This window comes from Corvus cornix, chromosome 1, assembly GCF_000738735.6.
Source record: "Corvus cornix cornix isolate S_Up_H32 chromosome 1, ASM73873v5, whole genome shotgun sequence".
In the NCBI taxonomy this organism is placed as follows: Eukaryota; Metazoa; Chordata; class Aves; order Passeriformes; family Corvidae; genus Corvus; species Corvus cornix.
In genome coordinates, this window is record NC_046332.1 from 102,491,539 (window position 1) to 102,513,697 (window position 22,159).

The 22,159-nt window shown below is 36.8% G+C and overlaps 1 protein-coding gene across 10 annotated transcripts in view; it reads left to right on the forward strand.

Moving 5' to 3' along the window:
• The window catches only part of CDKL5 (cyclin dependent kinase like 5), a 131,441-nt gene that overhangs the window by 67,721 nt on the left and 41,561 nt on the right, over positions 1 to 22,159 (forward strand). For all 10 annotated transcript variants that reach the window (XR_005601778.1, XR_005601776.1, XM_039551071.1 and 7 more), the window contains 5 exons: positions 8,247 to 8,292; positions 11,305 to 11,441; positions 14,427 to 14,547; positions 15,677 to 15,736; positions 21,183 to 21,273. Coding sequence is in view for 8 of the 10 variants with exons in the window: in XM_039551071.1 (XP_039407005.1) it covers positions 8,247 to 8,292; positions 11,305 to 11,441; positions 14,427 to 14,547; positions 15,677 to 15,736; positions 21,183 to 21,273 (455 nt within the window). In the remaining 2 variants the exon portion in view is untranslated. The remainder of the gene's footprint in view (positions 1 to 8,246; positions 8,293 to 11,304; positions 11,442 to 14,426; positions 14,548 to 15,676; positions 15,737 to 21,182; positions 21,274 to 22,159) is intronic.

Consider the following 22,159-nt stretch of genomic DNA (forward strand, 5'->3'; position numbering starts at 1 on the left):
ACAAATTAATGTGTTAAAACTAAAGACAACCTCTACCTTGGCTCTTGCTTTTTCTCCAGAACAGATCTAGAATGGCTGCTTGGTATCTGAATAGGCAATTGCCACCTCTGGTGGTTTAAGGCCCACTGCAGAATACCGAGGAGTTGTTGCAGCCATTTGCACATGAGAGTTGTTAAAGTTAGGGCAAGCCATGTCTGTGCTTCTGCAGCATGGAAATGCCAGCAGCTGCTGCTGTTTATGTGCTTTTCCTTCAGCAGTGAGAGGGACAGGGGTTTTTTTACTAAGACAGTGTTAAACCAAGTAAACTAAGTTTGAGAAATCTTCTGTTGTAGCTTGCACACTAAAACGAAAATTTAGTTGGTATGTAAAAATTGTTAATATAGAATTAATAGTGGTACTTCATGATGGATGGATGGATGGATGGATGGATGGATGGATAGATGAATACAGACATTTCAGGAAAGATGGGCTCAAAAGAAAGAGGGGTGAAGTTTCCCTTTGTGGGAAAGAGTGTCTCAGATATATGGTGGTATTTTCTGGGATGGTGTTACAGCCCACTTTTAAGGAAAAAGTGGGTCCTCACAGATGGATAACAGTTGAGACGCTGTGGTTGAGAGTTAGAGGGGAGATGAGAAACTATGGCATTGTATTGGGACTTTGTTGTACACCACCTGATCAAAGTGAAGAAATGGGCAAAGCCTTCTTTAAACAGCTGATGTCATTTCTGGAACACTTGTTTTTCAGGGGGGAACTCTGATGCTTTTTTTCAGGGGGGGATTTAACTTCCCTGGCATTTCCTGGACAGGCAGTGTGGTGGGATGTAAGCAGTCCCAAAGATTTCTGGAGGGTGTCAGGGAAGCTTTCTTGATTCAGGTGATGGAAAGACCAGCCAGATTATTATAATAATTGGCTACGGTGTTTGCAAAATAGTGGAGTTCAAGATCATGAGTATATTGAGCAGAAAATGTTAAGAAAGTACAGACCTTGAACAGAGAGTCTTCAAAAAACTGGTAGGTGGGGATTTCATGGGAGGCAGCTCTAAAAAGCCCCTCTGACAATCCCATGTGAGTGTTGTAGATACCTCAGCAATCTTAAATGCTACTAGATGCCCATGTTTGGGCTACTGAATCATGACTTGAGTGACTGATCAATGTAGAGCTCTTAGAAGCTTGGAAACACAACTCACATACAGGCATCTGAATTTAGAGGTCTTTATCTGAAACTGAATTCCATCTGAAGAGTTTCAGCCTCAGGAACCTGCTTGACAAGTTTTCCTTTGGTTCACAGTAGGTCTTGTTTTACAAATTAAAGAAAATGCCTGTGAGATTGCTGATGAGAAAAAAGACAACCCCCCAAAAATTTAAAATGTGAAAGTACCAGATAAAAAATAAATTGTATCCACTGCAGAAATAAAGACTTCAAAACTAAAGCTTGAAGTGTGATAAACGTCAGAAGTTCAGCCAATCATGCTGAAACTATTTTGACTCTCAGACTTAAAATGACAATACTGAGGACTTCTTTAAAAAACCAACCAACCAACCAAAATAAGTATTTTCCAGTAAGTTCTACTTACTCATGAGTTACAAGGTGCCCAGGAAAGGAGCACTGCATTATAATAACAGAAAGTTAGGAAATACAATGTAATTATAAATGTCTTGTTGACCTTTGCATTTGTGGAGTTAGTGATATCTTAGAGGTAGTAAAGTTTGCCTTTATACATTCTCTGCGTTGTTATCACTTGTATTCCAAGTGTTAAGATTATGCTATAAAAAGTAATTAAATAATGCTGGTATCTGCCAATGCAGTATTATGCTATTTATAAATAGCTTTCATTTTCACAATTTCCAGTATTAACAGCCCCAAAAAAACCCTGAACAAATAGAACTGGAAGAAGACTGAGGTTTGAAACTGAAATTACTATTATTGACATTTCAGCATCGGAAGAATTTTATAGACATTTACTGAATTTGGTTTCTGTTTTATATCCATGGTTTGGATTAAGCAATACTGTCAAATTGTAAAATTATATGGTATGGTGCTACAACAGAATGAAATGAAACCCAGATTATTTTTAAAAATTGCCACAGTAGTACTAGTTTATCATGAAAAGCTAGAATAGCTACATTTATAGTATTTAAAAGCTGTTTTTTTATTCCAGATCCTTTTCATTATATTATTGTATGCATTATTTGGGGAAATGTATTTACTTTCTTTCTTGGAGAAAATTGTGAATAAATATGAAAAATCCTCTTGGAACAATGGAAGTTTTGATGCTAACCACTATCATCAGCCTGCTAGTTAGTAGAAAATACTGAGTGGGTTCTCTTCCTTTCAAGTGTTCTTTTTAGGGTAGTATTTACACCCTAAATTAGTAGAGTGCAAGTTCTTGAAGAATGTAAAATGCATCCTTTGTAGTGCATGCCTTAGGATTCAGGTGTGCCTCTTCATAACTGTTCAAAGCAGAATCAGCTACAGCAGGTTGCTCCAAATCTTATCCTTGTGGATTTTGAATACCTTGAAGGCTCTTCAGAAAATCCCTAGTAATGGGGACATTCAAAATTGGCAAAAGTGCCTTCCGGCCCCAGCTGTCCTGTGAGCCTGTAAACTTCCTGCAGTCTGGAGAGTCCCTGGCATCAGCATCAGTGTCACTTGAGCCTGCCACTGGGGCTGGAGCCCCAGTCTGGCAGTCCATGGATACAGATGGGCCACTCATTTGGCTTACAGATTTGTCTGGTAATTGTATCAGAAATGCCTGCTGTTTATGACTCCCTTATACTACACTTGATTTAAAACAAATAAGTAAGACTGGTAATGCAAGCATTGCCTGTGACATCTGAACAAACAGTAAAGTTGTTGCAAGTGTTTCTGAAGGACATAGATAAATCAGAGAAACTGCTTCAATCTACATTCATTTAAAAAAAAAAAAGTCTCTTTCCCGCATTACCTGCACTTACTGGACATTTCCTGTCAAACTTGTAGCTCAAGGTTTCAGCCTTTTCTTGTGCTTCTTTCCCCAGTGGAATAGCTGAGGTTATATAGCTGTTCCCCTTGAAAATCTTCTAGTGGGTCTAGAGTGGTTTAAGCTTTCCTTAGTCCTCTTGTTCTTCCTCAGCCAGGAGACAGTGTGGCCATCTTAAAATGGCATGTCAAGTATGGAACTCTTTGTTCTGTTAGGAGTCTTCCTCTGCACTTAGATGGTTAGTAAATAACATTTTGCTTTCAAGAGATAGAAAATTGATTTGTGGTGATTCACTCTAGTGCTTCTTCTCAAGTGAACTCTAAAATACATATGTTAGAAAAATTCTAAGCAATTTTCCAGTAAATAAAGGCATTGTGATAACTCAGACATACTGTTCTGTCATTATTTACCAAAGACTCTGTCTCTTCCTAAAAATAAATAGGACTTTTAGATTAGAAAGTAATTTCCTGAAAGTTCTCCTATGCTAAGAGTTATATTGCTTAGATAAATCAAGTGTGGGGGTTTTAGCTGAAAAACAGAAGAATTGCAGTTTTCTCAAGGGAGATATGTAAGATTGAAACAGTGAAGCACCTCTTGAGGGAACTTCTCCGGAGCTTTTTAGGTGTAGAAGAAGACATAGTATGCTATGACTTGCACTTTGTATTGTGAAACCATTTGAAAAAAGGAATGGCATCATCTTGCACATCTCTCTTTTTCTACAGAGAATATTTTATGGTACTCCACTAGATTTTGAAAGTAATTGCCAGCAAAATTGCCAGCACATAATATCAGAAGTGTTGAGACAACAGGAAGCTGTGTTCTAGTCTGTTAGTACTGTCCAAAGGTGGTAGTGTTTTAAGGCAGAATAGAAATGGAGTCAGGACAGTGTCCAGGCAATGCCTCAAGGACCTGACATAATTGCAGGTAATGATGCCTGTGACCTCTCAGAACGTGCATTGCTTGGCTTAGTTTAAAAACTTTCGTAATGACAAATGTCCCATTTGTGATACATTGATCTGACTAAAATGCTGTTATTATCTGTTCTTGTTTTGAGAGTAACTTTAAAAAAAAAACAACCCTGCCAAATAATTTTTCAAAGCTTCATTTTAAGCAACTCATGAAAAATGCTTTACCATCTTGTAATTGTTTTCTGGGCTTTTGTTGCCTCGTGGCTGACTGCTTAATGTTCTGTGATTTTGCTAGAATCACAAGTATTGAAAAATCTGTTCTAAATACTTTAATGTTGTAGAACATAATAATGTTTATGCAAGTCAAAGTAAAACTGGACTACTTTGTTCTGAAAACACATTAGCCATCGGATATGTTTGGCTAAATTTCGGTGATCTTTTTAATGTGTGTCTTTGTTGTGGGAAACTCAATTGTATAAATGTAATAATGGAGCTATGAGGATCAAACTAGGTTCTTGCTCACTTCTAAATAATTTCTATGACATGTAAATATTCTCTGTGAGTAGAGAATGCGATTGATTTAACTTTTTCTAACAGAAGTTGAGTTTGGGCCTAAACAGCCTCACACTTGTACAGATAGAAATCATGAGCTAATCACAGAACATGCCATATCATATTTTAATGTGTCACTTAATATATCAGCATAAAACTCTGATGTGATGTACTAGATAGTGCTTGAGCAGCACCAGCTGAGTAAAGGCAGCAGTATTCTGCTTGTGTATGGGATGTGCTCAGTATTGACTACTGCTATCTCTGTTCATGTTGTTGATATTTATACACATTTGTTCTTTCAGTTGCTTAAAAATTCCATGCTTGAGAAATTCTTGTAATCATATAGGGTGAGGCAGTAAAATTATAGGTGAATGATGTAGCTTTCAGAAGGTTGGAATCTTATCTATTTTTCAAGAATCTTGTTGTGTACCTATGCTTTGTGTCAGATTTTCCATGATGTGCAAAAGAAAAAAGGAAAAAAAGTCCTAACAGAAACCTTTGAAATAAAATAGGGACAAATATTTGAAGAGATTTTTTTTTGCAACATGACATTTTCAAGAATAGGATATGGTTTCTCTTTCCAGACAATAATGGTTGTAGTTCTAAGATCTTGATTTAGGGTAAGCAGCATCGTGTTCCTTGAGTATTCCCATCAAAGATCTTTCAAGAAAACAACAGAGATACATTACTCTGCTGTTCTGACACTTGTCTTGTGCCACATATAATTACATATAATAAAGGTGACTTATGTAATATAAATTTTGGAGAGACAGTGGGAAAACAGAGGATCTCTGTCCTTTAAATGAAGCAAAATTAAATGGCTTTGAATTAGAAACTCTTCTAGTTTGATAGTGGTGACAGGAAACACCAGCTATGACAATCTTGTGAGGAAACCTCAGGGAGAAACTTGTGGGTGGGAAGGAGCATAGCAGTGAAAATGCTCAGCTCTCATAGCCATACTCTCCTCTCATCTGTGGTTAAATGGGCAGAGGGTAAAGCGTGTGTTTTCTCCAGAGGCAATTCCCACGCTTATTTTGAGGTATAGGAAAGGACTGAGCCCTAATATGAAGTGATTTTTCTCTCCAGGGCTGGAGGTACCCTTTTCCCACGAACAGGTATCTCGTTCCTGTTCCTCTCTATCACTATATTTATATGTGAAGGAAGAACAGAAATGTTTGTCTTAGCCTTATTAAAAGGTATTAGCAGGTTTGTACATGAAGAGATATATTTTGCCTCTTTTTAGACACATGTGATCATGTAGTCTGAATAACGCCTTTCTGTACATCCTTAACTTCGACACAAAGTCTTTTCAGTAACATTCATCTGTTGTTGCATGTTTAATTGTAAAACAGTGTTCTTTCTGTAGTTTTAGAACATAGAATGTTTATAATATACATGCTCAATAATCAGAGGTAATGCCAGTGTTATGAGAGATTTGACTTCTGTGTTTGCAAATTTGCTGTTGTTGTAAAGTGAAATATAGAGGCCATATTTTTTTTATTAGAACGTGGTAATGAGATGCTTAGTAATAAATGTAGCTGAGTGAAGCAAAATTACAGCTAAGCAAACTCAAATTTTCCTACTTCATAATATAAGCTGGTAGTAGTAAGTAGTAGAGATCAGAAAGGATTATGTGAGTTTTTTCTTTCTTTGACATTCATTGAAGTCAAACATTGAATCAACTAGACCAGCTTATCTACCTAGATGATACATTCAATTGTCAATGACAATTTTCATGCTAGGAGTTGGATACTGAGCTATAGCATAAGAAGGTTTCCACAATCAGGCTGAACATTGTTTTCGGTACTGTTCTGCTTCGTAGTACAGTCTTGAAAAAATACCCCTTGAAATGCAAAAATAAATATTTTAATGAGTGACAGTTCTATTCTGGAGAATTCCAATTTGGCCTGGTTTTGAAATGCAGAAAACCAGATCCACAAAAGAGCTCAGATTTCCAAAATGTCTTTCAAGTAAATGTTTAAGTCACAAAGTCCAAATTCAATCTATAAAGAACCTTTCAGATTTGCCCAGGAGTCTGAATTATCACTATTGAATTTCTTCATTCCTCAAAACTGTGTTTTTCTTTGTATCCCCCATTCTGTCCATCTTCTCAGGGCTCAGCAATGTGGTGTCTGTGTGCTTTGCACCAAGTGGCTGTCAGTACTTGTTTGAAACTTATTTGAATCAGAATTGCTGTCTGTATGAGGATGCATTTTATAGCTCCTGTATTTCTTTCAGTGCACTTAGCTATTGCTTTGAGAATAAAAACACAGACTTTTTATGGTAGCTGGAACATTTAAAATTTTTTCTTTTACTTCATGTGAAATAGGCATGTTATACTAATGGATAAATTTGGTTCATCTGCAAAGTGGTGTATGCATGCTGTCTAAACATAGGCATATTACAGTCAGCAGAGGCTTTTGAGGGCAATTATAGTGTTCCTTTTCTGAAAAATCTTTCAGAGGCTTAATTAGCCAGAACACCTACCAGTAGATACCAGAAGTCAAATAAACGAAATTTACTCACCTTCTTAATGTTCCTTCATAGTCCTAGTAACTATTACTATTATTGCTAGAGTTAGAATTAATAAATATAACAATACTATAACTCAGTAGTAGAAATATAATTAGTAAAATAGATTGTTCAGTTTGAGACCATTCTTTCCAGGTGCTTTTATTTTAATTGGGATCAGGTATTTTACAGGTTCATGTGTTACAGTGACTTGAAATGAAAAATGGAGTAAATGTTTGTGTTACTCGATAACTGGCTACGCACATGTCTTCAGGTGCTCCAGAGGGGCTTCATTTTTATTGCTGTCCTCCAATCTGGCCTTTGTATGCTATTAATAGTGGGATGTTGTTGGTTTGGTTTGTTTTTTTTTTTAACTGTAGTGTTTAGTGAAGGCATGTAAGGTAGATCTAGCTCATCAAGTACCCAGGTAGCCTCCTGCCTGTCTGCTCACAAGCCCTTACTCTGTGACTTTAAGGCTTCCTCCACGTCCTGTTGCTAGAGTTCAGTTACTGCATCGTTGTATGAACAGACCTGAACTAGGCTACATTTGTTGGCAATGTTTTGTCCATGTGCTAAATGCATTCCTGCTCACACAACAAGAGAGAAACTTAGGAGAAAAATGTGACCTATGATTTGATGAGTAGAGAATGCTAGAGGAATGCACAGGCAGGTGGACATTAGGAAGTCACCACTTATGACTGTACAGTAAGCATGGTTGAACACTGCCAAATACAGTTACTGATTCCTGTTTTGGGTAGGTTTCCCTAAAGGTGACAAATTTTTAAAAGGAGGCACAGAAAAGCTACTTTCCTAATACTGTATTCTTCGTGGGTATTTGAACTTTGAAGCCCAAAAGCTTTTGGCAGCCAAAATCACAGGTCTTACTATCAGCCTTAGCCACATACTGGCACAGTATTTTCATTTCACCTCATAAAGATAAGCACCCATATTCATACTGTGGTCACATAAAAGATTATTAGAACTTCAGAATAACTAGGAAACAAGACTCCCAGGAAAAACACTTCTGAAAATTTCACTGGTATATATTACAAGGTGTTTAAATATGAACTTTTGGCATTTAACTCTGTTGCTTTTTTGCTGGGGTTCCTAATTGTGAAATATCTGCTGCATGTGGGTTTGTATTGCACTTGGCCTGATCACTGAAATATTTACCAGATTTTCAATTAATTTTTTTGCATTGTGAAATTCCTTTTGAATGCTTCTTTTTTTCTTCCTGTGATGCTCAGGGGGAAAAAAAAAAGTCAAGAGAAAATGCACAACAAATCTTGCTCATTTCCATTTCTTTTCTTTTACAGGAGACACATGAAATTGTGGCTATCAAGAAATTCAAAGACAGTGAAGGTAACCTTTTCTGCTGCATGATCTTTAGTGTCAGTAACTATGTTGCTAATATCTCTCCAGTTAAAATGAGAAGTCTCATATAGCAAGATATGATTTTAAAAAGGTAATGCTATATTAGCTCTGTGAATATTTAACGCACTTGATCTTTCATACCTTCCTAGAGCCTGCATTATACACTCTAATTAGATAACTACATTTATTTCTTGGTGCATCTGTCTTAATGTGGCTGAGATTGTGGTGCTGTACATGGTAGTAAGATCTACCGTTTGGAGATCGGATGTGACCAGAAAATGTAAAAAACTCCTCTTGTAATACTGACTTGCAGAGTCCTTGGGTTTTATAACCCTTCATCTGTGAGGGACGATCTAAATATCAGGGGAACTTGAAGTTGTAAATGGAGGAGATTGAAAGAAGTTGTTGAGAAATTCAGTCACATGAAGCTAAGTCTGGGAGCTCTCAAGGATCCATGGAGAGAGCTGGGTGGTGAGGCAGCAGCTCTGTCCTCACTTCAGTGGCCTTCAGTCTCCTCAGGAAACTTGCTCTTTGCCCCCTCACAGCAGACCCTGTGTACTCTGCAGCATTGCTGAGTTTACTGAGAGGGAGGAAGAGCCAACTTCTGCAAGGCTTAGTGTTGCTGGCAAAGAGGAAGTCAGGACACACAGAAATTATTCTGAGTGCTACACACACATGTACCTCACCCAACAGTAATAAACCCAAAGAACCTGGGTCTCTGACCCACGCTTGTTGGGGGACAGGGAATCACCATATCCTATCCTAGGCAACACTGGCAATCAACCATGAGAGCCGCTGTGTACCTTGTGTACATCGTAAGTCAGCCCTGAGCCCCAAAGGGCTGCACAAAGAGATGGAGAAGTGTGAGGTGTGAGAGGAGTCATCCCAGTGTGATGCGATGCTGCTGTGGTTTGCCATGTACCGAGGCTTAGGCCGAAGGTTAGCAATGTTGTTTAAAGGAAAAGCAGTCTCTATTTTGGCAAACTTTCTTTTTTGCTATTCCTACAGGATTGCTGGTGGCCATGAAGGTGGTGTTGGTTACAAGGGCTGTATTTTTCAAAGTCAGTCAGACACAGCAAAGTCTGATTTGCATCTTGTTTTGCACAGTGCGAACTCCGCTTGGCACATCGTTTTCCCAGACACTTGAAGAGTGTATTTGATAAATGTTTTAGCTCTGCTATTCAGAAATATGTTTTAAATCCCTGTAAAGGATGTAAAAGATAGTTTAATTGTGGTAACTATCTTGACCAGGTCATGAGAGTATCTCAGAATCACTTTTTGGAACTTGCTGTGGCTATTCAGCACAGATCCTAGGCAGTAAATCTCAGTATTAACCCCATAACAGGATTATTGTATTAGCTTGTCTACAAAAAAATGAAAACAAAAAATACAACACTGCTATTAGGTCTGGCTTTCCAAGGGTATTACATAACATCAGTTTACATGAGTGATGACTGCTTTTCAGATTTGTAGCTAGTTGTTTACGAGTTTCTGGAAATATGACAGAAGTTCTTTTGATGGATTTGATTCAGCCCATTTCACATCTGTCTTGTTAATATGGTAGTTCATTAGAAGTTTGAATATACTGTAATTGTTTCTATTGACATTTTTGTTTCACTGAATTTTTGCCGTTGTTTGACATATGAATACTAAATGTGCTGGAAAGTGACTGTCTTGTTATAGATGAGATTATGCAATCAGGCTGATGCAAGCCAACATCAAGCACTCAGTTTTAAAATGAAAAGATTTAGATTGCTCTAAATTATATATTTTTTAATCAAAACATTTGTGATTATAGTATTTTGTTTTCCTTTTCCCTCCTGCTGCACTTCAATTTTTTATTTTTCCCCTTTCTCTTCTGATGGTGATTAATGTGTTTGTGTGACCAGTGTTATTTGCTCTCCCCTGCAAACTTGTTTTTGCTTTTTTGCCTTGGAAAAACAATTTCTCTTCCTTGTTGCTTCTTCCTCTGTCTCTAACTGTCTTTGTGGTACATGACCTGCAAATGTGATTTAGCTTCGAATTTATGCAAGCGTTTCCCATTTAGTAACTCTGTGTTGTGGATAACAGTTCTATGAGATTACGTATGCTGTTTCTATATGTGCATGAGCAGATGTACTGAATTAATGGTTTTAATTTTACTAAATGAAAAATAAAACCTAATATAGTCAGGTTTACTTCACATATCATTGCTAGTATCCTTTAGAACCTAGTTAGTTCAGGGCCCCTTAATGATAAGCAGTGTATGAAGCATTAGTGAAGTGCTCCTCCTTTCTTGAACACCTTTCAGACAACTAAATTAATTGTCAAATCAGTTAAATTAAAATTAAACTACATTGACAAAACAGTTAAATTTGTTGACTCCTCTGAATTAGATTCAAGACTTCGTTGCATCAATACTTATGCTACTTCCTTCTGTGGCTGCTACACTGGTCTGGTATTGCTGAATTTCCTTTGAAAGATGTGGGGAACGTACAGTACTTAAAAATCTGTGCTTCAGTCTTAAAATTTGTCATGGCTTTTGGAAAATAAAATTATTTCAGAATCAAATACATTTGTTTGGCACTGTTCAAAGATGAGCTTTGCATTCCAGTGTTTCTGCTGAGGACAACCTTCCCAGTGCTTTGTGTGTGTGATGTGTGTTTGTGGGGTAGAGCATGTACACAGAATATTTTTTTGAAGCATATTAGTTCCCTTCATAATGAAAAAAGATAAAAATGTAAATTATTTGTTTCTTATGACTTTTTCTGCCACAGAAAACCTTTCTGGTACTGATGGGAAACCTGTGAGGGTTATATAATGAGCACAGTCATCATTTACCTCTCTTCCAGTGCAGAAGTATGCAGACAACAGAAAGTCCACACTGGAAAACAAGCTGTAATGTCTAAAACCAGAGAATTTAATCAGGGGTTCAAAATAAATCGTTATAACACTTGTTACTTGGAGGGTTTGTTTTGTTTTTTAATCAGCTTATTCTGTCACTTCTACTTTGCACTCTAGAAAATGAAGAAGTCAAAGAAACCACTTTACGAGAGCTTAAAATGCTTCGCACTTTGAAACAGGAGAACATTGTGGAGCTGAAGGAAGCCTTCAGAAGAAGAGGAAAATTATATTTAGTTTTTGAATATGTGGAAAAGGTGAGTTGAGTTTGTAGTATCCTTGCCACAGTTAAATCATCAGCTTACTGAAAATGTCTTTAAAATTGCTTTTATTTTTAAAAATTAAGCTATCCTAATCTCTAAAGAGAAGCAGCAGAAACTTTAATACAGTATGAGCTGTAATTAGACATCTGTTGTGAGATGGCAACACTGACTGCTGTTGTTTTTATGTCGTGTTGGTATTTTTTTTTTTTTTAAATTCTTCCATATGTGAACACCAACATGTTAAAAATTATGCAGACTGGAATATATATGATTTGAAGAAAAATTTCCATCTGAACTCTTTAATCCAGTTTAATTGTAAAGCTGTATAACTGTCCTGTGTTAGGTTGTGTAATGAGTGTTGACGTGGTCTTTCAAAACAAGATCATAGACTTTTGACCTTGGAATCTCTTTCAACTTTCTCCACCCTTCCCTGTTAAAAATAGGATTTGTTTGTGTATTTCTGTAACAAGGCCACTATCAATAGTTGCTTAGAGGGATTTGGCAAAGACCAGTGTCATTAACTCCAATCCTGACCTCATTTTGAAACTATTCCAAAATTTTCTTAGATTGGCCTACTAGTGCCAAGCATCCTGATCTGTTTCCAGAGAGAAACAACCTAGAACAGATTGGTCTTTGTCATTTTTGCAACCTTCCTGATGAAGGTAGACCTTCCCTCTGAATTCTAACCCTATAGCGTTTCTTCATGGAAACAATGAGGTGGTATTCAGATACACAGAGTGAAAGAAAATGCAGGTTTAAATATGACTATAGCCTTCATGAGATACTGTTCTTTTGATTGCAATTTTCATTTCATATGCTGCCAGTGTGGTGTTGTAGTCTAGCTGAGTGCTAGTCCTCTGCAGTTAATTTTCTCTCATCGAAAAATTTCTCACCCTAAATGCTATGTCTCCTTTACCTCAAGTTGACAACTTATTCTGTCATATAACTTGACTACATAATGTGAGGTGACCTATATTAGCCCACAATTTGGCAGAAATCAGTTTTTGTTTTCACCAGCAGATCAGCAACTTCTAATGTGGTGGATCTTACTTAGATCCAACATTCAAAGCTTGACTTGTTTCACCCATGTTCCTTGTAATTGTTCCAGACACGTGGAATGTCTTTGATCACACACCAACTTAGAACATACATTTAATTTTCTGTTATAGTTGACTTGGCTAAGTTATCTGTAGAAGTGGGTTGAAAGAGCAACATAAGTAAAAGATATTAATTGTTCTGATAAGGGTTATATATTCAAAAACTGGTTAATATTGGTAAAAACACCGGGCTGCAATATCTAGCATTAATTGCATCAGAATAAAAGAATTTTATGATAAAGGTAGGCATCATGTACAGTTTGTACATAATGTCATTTCTATATTAATGTTCACCTTTCTTTTCAGTTAAATTTTGAAGTCCATGGACATTTCTTATTTTCAAATACCTTAAGTAGTGTTACCCATAGTTTCTTTGAAGACTATGATGTTTCTGTCTTCTTTGGTTGAAGGGAGTAGAAAGAATTAAATAAAATTTGGTGGAATAGACTAATTTTTTGTTTAACTGGTAATGAGCACTTTGTGTCCTTTGGGGAATCCTAACTCTGCAATACTGAAATCCAGATTACTTAAATTCACATTTAGTCTAATCTCCTTTATTCATCATCCCCTTAGTTAATGTTTTCATATAGGATTATGTCTTCCTGTGTTGATGCTATTATTTTGTTTTGTGTTTGTAACACTAACTTCTTGACTTACTTACCCAGATCCAGAGCCTTTTGTGTGGACAAGAATCTAACTAAAATCAATATGGTTTCTTAACAGAACATTCCTTTCCTCAGATCTGAAGTGTGTTTCTAAGAAAACTTACACTCAAACACATAAGTTCCAGTATTTACTCCCAAATTGCAAAACTTAGAAATGTTTTCAAATATCACCAAAATCCCTACTCTTTTATGTATTAGTGTTCATTAAAACATCTTTCAAGAGAAACCTCAGAAATTTTACTGTAAAGCTAAAGAAAATGTTTGTCAAAGACAAGGTAAATTTACTGTAAATGAAAAATCTACAAATGCTCAAATCCATAATTAAATGAGTTATGTAAGGCAATATAGCCAGAACACTTATATTTCAGTGTTCAGACTGAAATATAAATAAGACTTTTCTCTCTTCAAGCGGGCTGATGCTGCCCATTATTAATTCAGAAATCAACACACAAACTTCATTGTACTTCTAAGTGTGCAAAATTAGAGACATTTGCTAACATAATGGGAATCTAAGTGTTCTTTTTCGAAGAGGAAATTTACTAGTATAAAGAGTAAGTTTATTTTCTTTCCTGTGTGTATCCATAAAACAGTTGATATGGCCGTGGTTACTGTAGTGCCAAGATGTCAAAGATCACTATAGCTGATCTATAGCTATAGGATACTCCCTAGGTTTCTGTTTATGCCCCTGTGAGGCATTTTTATATCTGTTACTTCATTTGCACTAAGGGGGCTTGTATTGTTTTATACCCATTCATATCCAGATACAGTTTGTGATTCATCATGGCCCTGCAGTGTCAAAGTGGCAGAACTAACATAATGAGGAAAACAGTATGTTAAAGCATTGTTGAATATTTACAAAATGCTTTGATTTGCTAAACTTTTTATATTGTCACACTGACCTGGTGTTTCTGTTTAAGCAATGTTTTGTAACTAAATGACTTTTAGGTGTCTTAGGGAAGTGGTTTAATTGCAGTCTTTTAAGGACTTGTGGTATATCTGTGGTTCACCTTTTAGGATTGTCTTCACAAGTGTTTTTTCTGGAATGAAAACACTAGGAGAATGTGTATGATTAAAATTCACTTCCTGAATGTTAAACTACTGATTTTCCATAGCTGGGCTCTGGAGCCCGAATGTGTTGCTTCAGAAGGCTGAAAGCATGTTATCTTCCAGCAGCTAGAGTATAGCTCTTTTAAATAATGTATCTTTTAAACATTTAGAATATGCTTGAATTGCTAGAAGAAATGCCAAATGGAGTTCCACCAGAAAAAGTGAAAAGCTACATCTACCAGCTAATTAAAGCAATTCATTGGTGCCATAAGAATGATATTGTTCATAGAGGTAAGTGTGTAGTTCTCCACATAAATAAGCCCCTTTCTAAAGGGAAACATGTTATATCTTGAAGTAATATGCATTTAACATAAATATAAGCAATTGCTTTATATCAACAGGAATAAAAATGTAAATTTGGCTGGGTCTTAAGTCTGTTGCATGACTCCAGATCGTTTGAAACTAAATTCATCTACATAACAAGTTGGCTGTCCACTGTCTTTGGGAAATGATAAGCACAGCAAACTGAAACTGCAGTAACAGACATTGTGTAAGAAAAAGGAAATTTTTTAAGCATTTCATGATGCTCAGTCATTTCAATTTTGAATCTGATAATAGAATATTAGAAGAAAAATAACCCAAAACTTAAAACTTGGTCCCCCATGTTTTACTTCTTAAGGCAGTTCCTCCCAGCTCCTCTGAGTTTCAGCTCTGTATATTTACTTTCTCCTTTAGCTTCAAGCACTTAGAGTGCATATCTTGATGTATGACTTTATCTAGTTTTATGTATTTTATCCTGATTTAATAAAATTGTATTTTTCTTTGTGACTTCGCAAGAGTAACATTTCTAATTAATGTTTCCAATAAGATAAAATTCTCTTATAGTATGCTTTTTATATTTAAGAACAGCATGATTCTAAAAATATTTTCAAAATGTAATTTGGAAAAGGTACCATGTGTATAATACAGGAATGAAAAAAGGGCTTAAAACTAGACAAGACATTTCTTCTAAACAAATTACGAGAGGTGATCAAGATGGTCATTATAACTGAAAGTGTTGAGCACAACATACTTAATATTTAACTGGTTAACTGGGTAATTGAATATCAATCATTTCTTTTATTTTGCAATATGAAGTATAGATATTGGTTTTCTGCCCAGGAATATCTGTAAGCACATTTTATCTTTCCATATTTTGTTGGGAAACACTTAAAAGACTTCAAAAGGCAAAAAATTAATTCTGCCTGTTCACAAACTGAATTGCTGGAAGCTGTTTCAGCAGTTGCTCTTGTAATGCTTCATTTATGATTGCATGAATATCTCTAAATAACTTATAATGAAATAATATTTGTTGACAAAGTCCAAAATTAAAGAGAAGTTAACAGCTTTTTTTTTTTCTCTCACCCACTCAATACTTCAGATATCAAGCCAGAGAATCTCTTAATAAGCCACAATGATGTTCTGAAGTTGTGTGACTTTGGTAAGTTCGGGAAATACCTGCTGCTTATCATCTTAAAGAAAATCTCTTGCAGTGGAGTTTTGCCTTATTTTGTAAGAGTTCTACAGCATGTACTGTTTTAGCAGTCAGAATTGATTACTGCTTCAGGTTTGGGGCTAGTATTTTAATTTGAAAGATCTTTGGGATTAATTTGCATACTCTGTGAAATACCTGTGTTAACATGTCAATAGAAACACTGTATTTCTCTTCCTGTATTAGACAAGGTTTCTGCTTTTGATGTTGCTGACACTCAGCTGAGAGGAGCACAGATGATGGGCTGATTAGGAAGCTGGCGAAACTGTAGTTTTATCTGGCCTGTGTCTTAAAAGAAAAGATAATTCTTGTTTGTTTAGTAAAGACTCATTAAACTTACACTTTTTATATGTTTTTCAAACCATTGGCTTTTGTGGAATGTTATGTGTAGTTATAGGTCAATGCTTTTTGTTACCTTAATTAAGGAATCATATGTCCACCTATGATTAATGACTGAATGAGTGGAGGTCAGAGTCAGAGCTGTACATGTTATGTTAAATCTGATGTTTCCTGACCTACCAATGCCTGTTTAATGTCAGCTTTAAGGCTTTGAAGAATCATCACCCGAGTACAAGGCGAACTTTGCCCATGTGAGTAATCTCAGAAGACAACAGGGCAGAGTGTTACAACAATCTGTATTTTTATTCAAAACACTACATAAACACAGAATAAAATATTGTTCCCTCTGAAAAGCTTACCATTTGGCTTGGCAAATAAAAGCCGATTCCATAGTGTTACCCCAAGGGTACTTTTCAGTAAGAATGATTTGAAAGCTGTCATTTCAAACCTCTGCAATTTTGAATGAAAAGAAGAACTGCTAACAAAATAAATCAAACTAGTTTTTAAGGAAGACAAAAAAGGTGTTTGTCATTTGCAGTGCTGCTTATTTCTTCTAATCCTAAAGGCATTTTTGCTTAACCATTCAGAAACAATAACTGTTCTAGGAAGAACCTTAGAAGATTTGTTCCATATAAGTTCTTTAAATTCAGGGCCATTTATTCTGCAATGTAGGGAACTGCACAGCTCTGACAGAACACCAGGGTACTGTTGTGTGGTGCCCTCGGTGCCTTTGCCTTTTTGGTACCCACGGGCCTCCTGTCTGCACCGCTGTGGCTGCCATCCCTTACCTTACACTGATTATCAGTGTCTTGCCTGACTGATTATCCCTGCCAGGCAAACCCCACTGAGGGACCAACCCACTGCCCTGTGCAGAGCTGAACAACCAACACAGGCAGCACCTGTCCCTGATCAATGCACACCCCAGTCTGGGCTGATGTCCTCACAAGCAGGAACAGCCAGTGGGAGCATGGAGAGGAGTGGGTCCTGGTGGGAACTGTGCACCCTACATGTCCTTCCTTCCCTGGCCCTTGCCCTCCCTCTTTCAGTTTTTTTGGATGGGCAATGTCCCTGCTTGAAAGTAATGCCATTAGAGTTGTCACATGACATCAGCTGACATATCTTTGTGTGTGAACTTGTGTCAACATCCTCTGTGCAGCAGAATTGCAGGAAAATAAAAAGCCAGACAGATGGTATGGTCATGTTTTGGACATCAGTTTTTGCACTAGATAGAGATGATGTGAATTCTGCCAGCAGTGATGCGTGGTCTGTTGGCTTGCTCACGCTGTGGGTTCCAGCCACATTCTCTTTCTGCTGTTGGAAAGGATGTGCAATCACCATGAACTCAGAGTGATCAGCACAATATCAAGGAAGGCAAACTATTACAGGAATTTCTGTGGTTCTTAATGTTCATGTGGGTTAGTTATAGTTTTAATTGGCCTTTCAGTTTTAGTTGAATTTAAAATTCTGAGCAACTCTTTTAAGATGGAATCAGTTTTGATTTTTTAGTGTTATTGCTAATTGACAAAATTGCTGGTAGCTTAAGCTATTACTGTAAAATACATGTCAGAATGGTGTTAACCACAAGTGTTTCCTGAACGTGCAGAGATTAGGATATAAGAATTTGCCTTTTAGCATGATTTAACATATGCTGTCTGGTTACCTAACTTAATTCATGTTTGGAACACAGGTACTTGTCACATACAGTGTCACATTCCTCATGTACTTACAAAGAAAAGGATAATGCATCTGTTTCCAGTGGCCCAGTGGACAGCAACAGTTTGAAAAGTTCATAAATTTTTAACAAGATAGTTCTTCATAATCTTTGTGCCATGTGTTCTGTACATACCGTGCTAGATAAAATTGAGATTGGTTGTTGTGCTTGCCTGGACACATGTTGTGTGGGTGTCATTTCTGCCAATAGAAGTGGAAAAAGAGAACAGTACAAAGAGCCGATTACAGCAGGTGCATCTGACTGTTGGAAATAATTCGGTTTTCTGACTAGTGTGTTTGCTGTTTCAACACCAGGGCTTCAAAATTACTTGTTTTAGCAATCTCTTAATCTGTGTATGGCATGTAAGCATAGAAATCGTGAAACATGGGACTGGAAAAGACCTCAAGAAATCCTCTAGTTTTTCCACCTACTCAAAGAAAGGATTAAGAATGTCTGTGTCATTCTTGACAGGTGTTTGCTTAGTTTATTCTTACAATTCTGAATAATAAAGGTTCCCTAGTGTTCCTAGGCATCTATTAAAGTACTTACATGTCATTAACAGTAGAATGCCTTACCTTATGTCTAACTTAAATGTGCCTCGTTTCTCTGTAAGAAACTGACAACCTCCTCCTTTTTTTTCTTACATCTTTTTCCTTGACATCTCTCCTACCATGTTCTTAGTTGTTTAAAGTCCTTTTGTGAAATTGCTGATTTTGCTTGTTATTTCTTTCTGCATCATGATGCCTTTGCAAATGCTATTGTTTTCAGTTGCTCTCACCCAAATCTCCTCCTGTCTTCATCTTATCTATTCCTTCTCACGGTTCAGAATTTGTCTAATCTTCTCCCTAGTTTCCTTCTCTTGTTTCTATATTCCTGATACCTTAGCATAATTTGGAGGAAGGAACAATAAGCAAACTCCATTATAACCAAAAATAAAAGTAATTGTTCCCTTAAAAAGATATTACGCTTTTCTGAACTGTTATTTCTGTTCATCCTCTTTCTGCATGGTGTCATAGGGTCAGAGCAATTGAATCTATAAAATGCATCACCCAGCAGTATAGAGGTGACACTGAAGCCCATGATGAAAATTTTACTCTCTGTCTTGCCACGTCAAATCCATGCTGCACCTGGCCTGTAAAGTTGGGGGTTGATTTTTCAGACTACACTAGCTGGTTTCTGGACATAATAGCTCCTGCCTGTGACCAAGTTCTGATAGACTGGCCTGGAGGGAGGAGGATGAAACCTTGACCTGTTGATTCTTCTGATGCCCAGGAGTTTATGTGCTGCCAGGCTCATGTGTTACATCAGCATGTGTTTATTTCTATTATGTGACAACTTTTTTCCCTTCTTCCTGTCCCCATTTCAGTCTGGGGTTTCCCACTTTTTGACTGTCCTATTTCTTCAGTGTAGCTCCTGATTATCTTCCCTCTGTTCTTAAAGACATGAATGAAGGATTTTCCACTGCCAAGATTAATCAGATAGCTTGTAATTTGAAACAGAAATGGGGCTGCCTAAGCCGTTCTAAATATAGTAATGTTCTGAAAATCACTCAATCCCCATGTTAGAAGTAAAAAAAAAAAAAAAAAAAAAATTCCTTTCCAGCTTTTCTGCAGCAGCACCAGTAACGTTCATTAGACTTTGTGGGAACAGATGTGAATTACTATTTTGGGGCAAATTTGAAATATCCGTTCCTCATCATACTCATCCCGTCTTTTAGTTTACTAACACTTGAAGTTACAGGTATCTTGCAAAAAGTAACAGCTGTAACCTATGTCATTAACAAATTTTTAACTGTTTTCTATGATTATTAGTCTAATAATAACAATAACCTTCATCCAAATTGTTACTTCAACTTGGAGTAAATTAATATTCCACAGGGATGAGTGGAACTGGGCTTCTTCACACTAAGCTTTACAAGTCCAGAATACAAAAAAAATTCTAAAAAAAAAGATAAAAAATTTGTAACTTTACAAAACATCGTTGTATGGGAAAGGTAATTTTGGAAGCTTCTGGAAAGGAACTCAGACATAAGGCAAAACATTTATTGCATTTAAGGTGCACTTACTGATTCAGGAAATAAAGTTATGCCTTACTCTTCTTCAACACTTTGGAATTTTTATTATTTCTTCATTGTTCATGCAATAATGGAAAGACTTGTGGTGATTTCACTGAAGGGAATTTTGAACTGTGTTTTAATGTTACATCCCAGTAAGACAGCATTTGGAAATGCTGCTTCTGCATTTCAGTCCCAGAAGCTTGTCTCAATTTGAGCTTTAGTAAGGAGCCGATGCATGTGGAGTCTTGCTGCTGAGATCTGTCTGTCCTGTCTCACCTAATTGTTAATTATTTATTTGAAAACAGTAAGACTTTATACTTTTTGAAACATCAACATCTGCCCTAGAGTACTTCTACCTGAAAAATCCAGTAACATTACTGTGGTGCTTGGCTGGCTTTTTATAAAAGGAGGAGAATGAAAATAAAAGTTTAAATTATTCCTACAACTGGATTTTCCAGTAGATGCACTCTTCTCTCAGCCAGTGGTCATAACCATTATGCCTTTGGACAGTAGGGAAGTTTTGGTACAATTGCAAGTAAGTAAACATTTTAAATTTTTTTGTTTTATTCTTAACAAAATGATGTGGATAAGGAAGTTAATTTGGACATGCTTTCTGATCCTAATTCATGAAGAGCCTTATTGTGAATGTGGTGCTAAAGCAGTTGGGAAGCCAAAACATGTAGGGTGAGCCAAGTGCAGATATAAACAGTTTTGCTGATCTTTCCTAGATTCCTGCATTTTATAGTTTTGGGCAGATAACCATTTTGCTTGCCAGGCCAGGGAGGGAATGCACTTAGATGAGAATAACACGTAGTTTTTTGACCGTTTTAAAAAATCAAAGACTGTAGTAGTTAGGATCAATGACCAGAATAGTCTAGTCCCCATGCATGTGTAATGTTTCTAAAGTTATGAATCTTCTTCTGTAAACAGCATCTCAGTGAAATTTAGTGGCTAATATTTCAATAGCTGACATGGCATACTGACAGTTCACTTCTATCAGTCTGTTTTGGTTACGTAATAGCATACAGAGTAATAGCAACCCCACGGACTTGTGAGGAGAGTACACAAGTAAGGGAGTCATTAAAGCTGACACTCTGACTTTCACTGTTGTATCAATAAAAGCTTGCATTTCAGTAGACAAGCAATTGTTGGAGACATCATTCTGCAGCAGGGGCTGTAAACAATTTGCTTCTATGTAAATAGATGTGACCTCTTGCTGCCAAAATCAGTGGTGATACACATATTGTTTTTAAAATGGGATGTAATATTTCGCACTGTTTCTCTGACAGGCTTTGCTCGTAATCTCTCTGAAGGAAGCAATGCTAACTATACAGAGTATGTGGCTACCAGATGGTACCGCTCACCTGAACTCTTGCTTGGGTAAGTACAGTTTGAGAACTGCCATGATAAATGTTCACTGGTTCTGTACATTTTTTCGGCACCTTTTGTAAGCTTTGCCTGTGGGGAACTGTGTTTGATTTAAAGGCAAGATTTCAAGAGGCTTTCAGATTTTCATTAATTTTTGTTCATTTCCAGTAAGTCAGTATGAATCATTGACATACTGACCTGTCTTGAGCTGAGCAGTGTTTAACTGACTATAAAGTATTAATCTGAATTATAACAGATGTACTTCCAGCTCCTCCACCCCCATCCCCAGTTCTTTCAGAAGAGGTTTCCATGGTAGTAGTCTAGCCTGGAATGTTCCATCAGCCCTGTGTGGACATCACATAGCAATGGCAGTAAAGCTTTCACAGTACAACACTCCTGGTTACCTTCATCCTTTGCATCCAAATTATATTAGGAAGAAATTTTTTGCTCAGAGGTGGTAAGGCTCTGAAACAGGTTGCCCAAAGAAGCTGTGTGTGCCTCATCCCTGGCAGTGTCAAGACCAGGTTGGATGGGGCTCTGAGCATCCTGATCTAGTGGAAGGTGTCCCTGCCCAGGTGAGGGGGATTGGAACAAGATGATCTTCAAAGGTCCCTTCCAACCCAAAACTTTTTATGATTCTGTGCTTTGATTTTCATTTGTAGTTACCCTTTGCCAGCACTGCTGAAGTCACTCAAGAGGATGGTGCTAGCTTTCTACTAGTTAGGAAGAATTTATTGAAGGAGGCTGTATAAATCATTTTAATAAAGCACTGAGAAGTTAGCATTGCATTGACTACAAAAGCATTAGTTACATCAGCCAGGAAATTTAGTTTTACTCCCTTTATTCATCTGTAAAATGAGCATTTTACTACCTCACAAGGTGAAACAGGTTTTAAGAT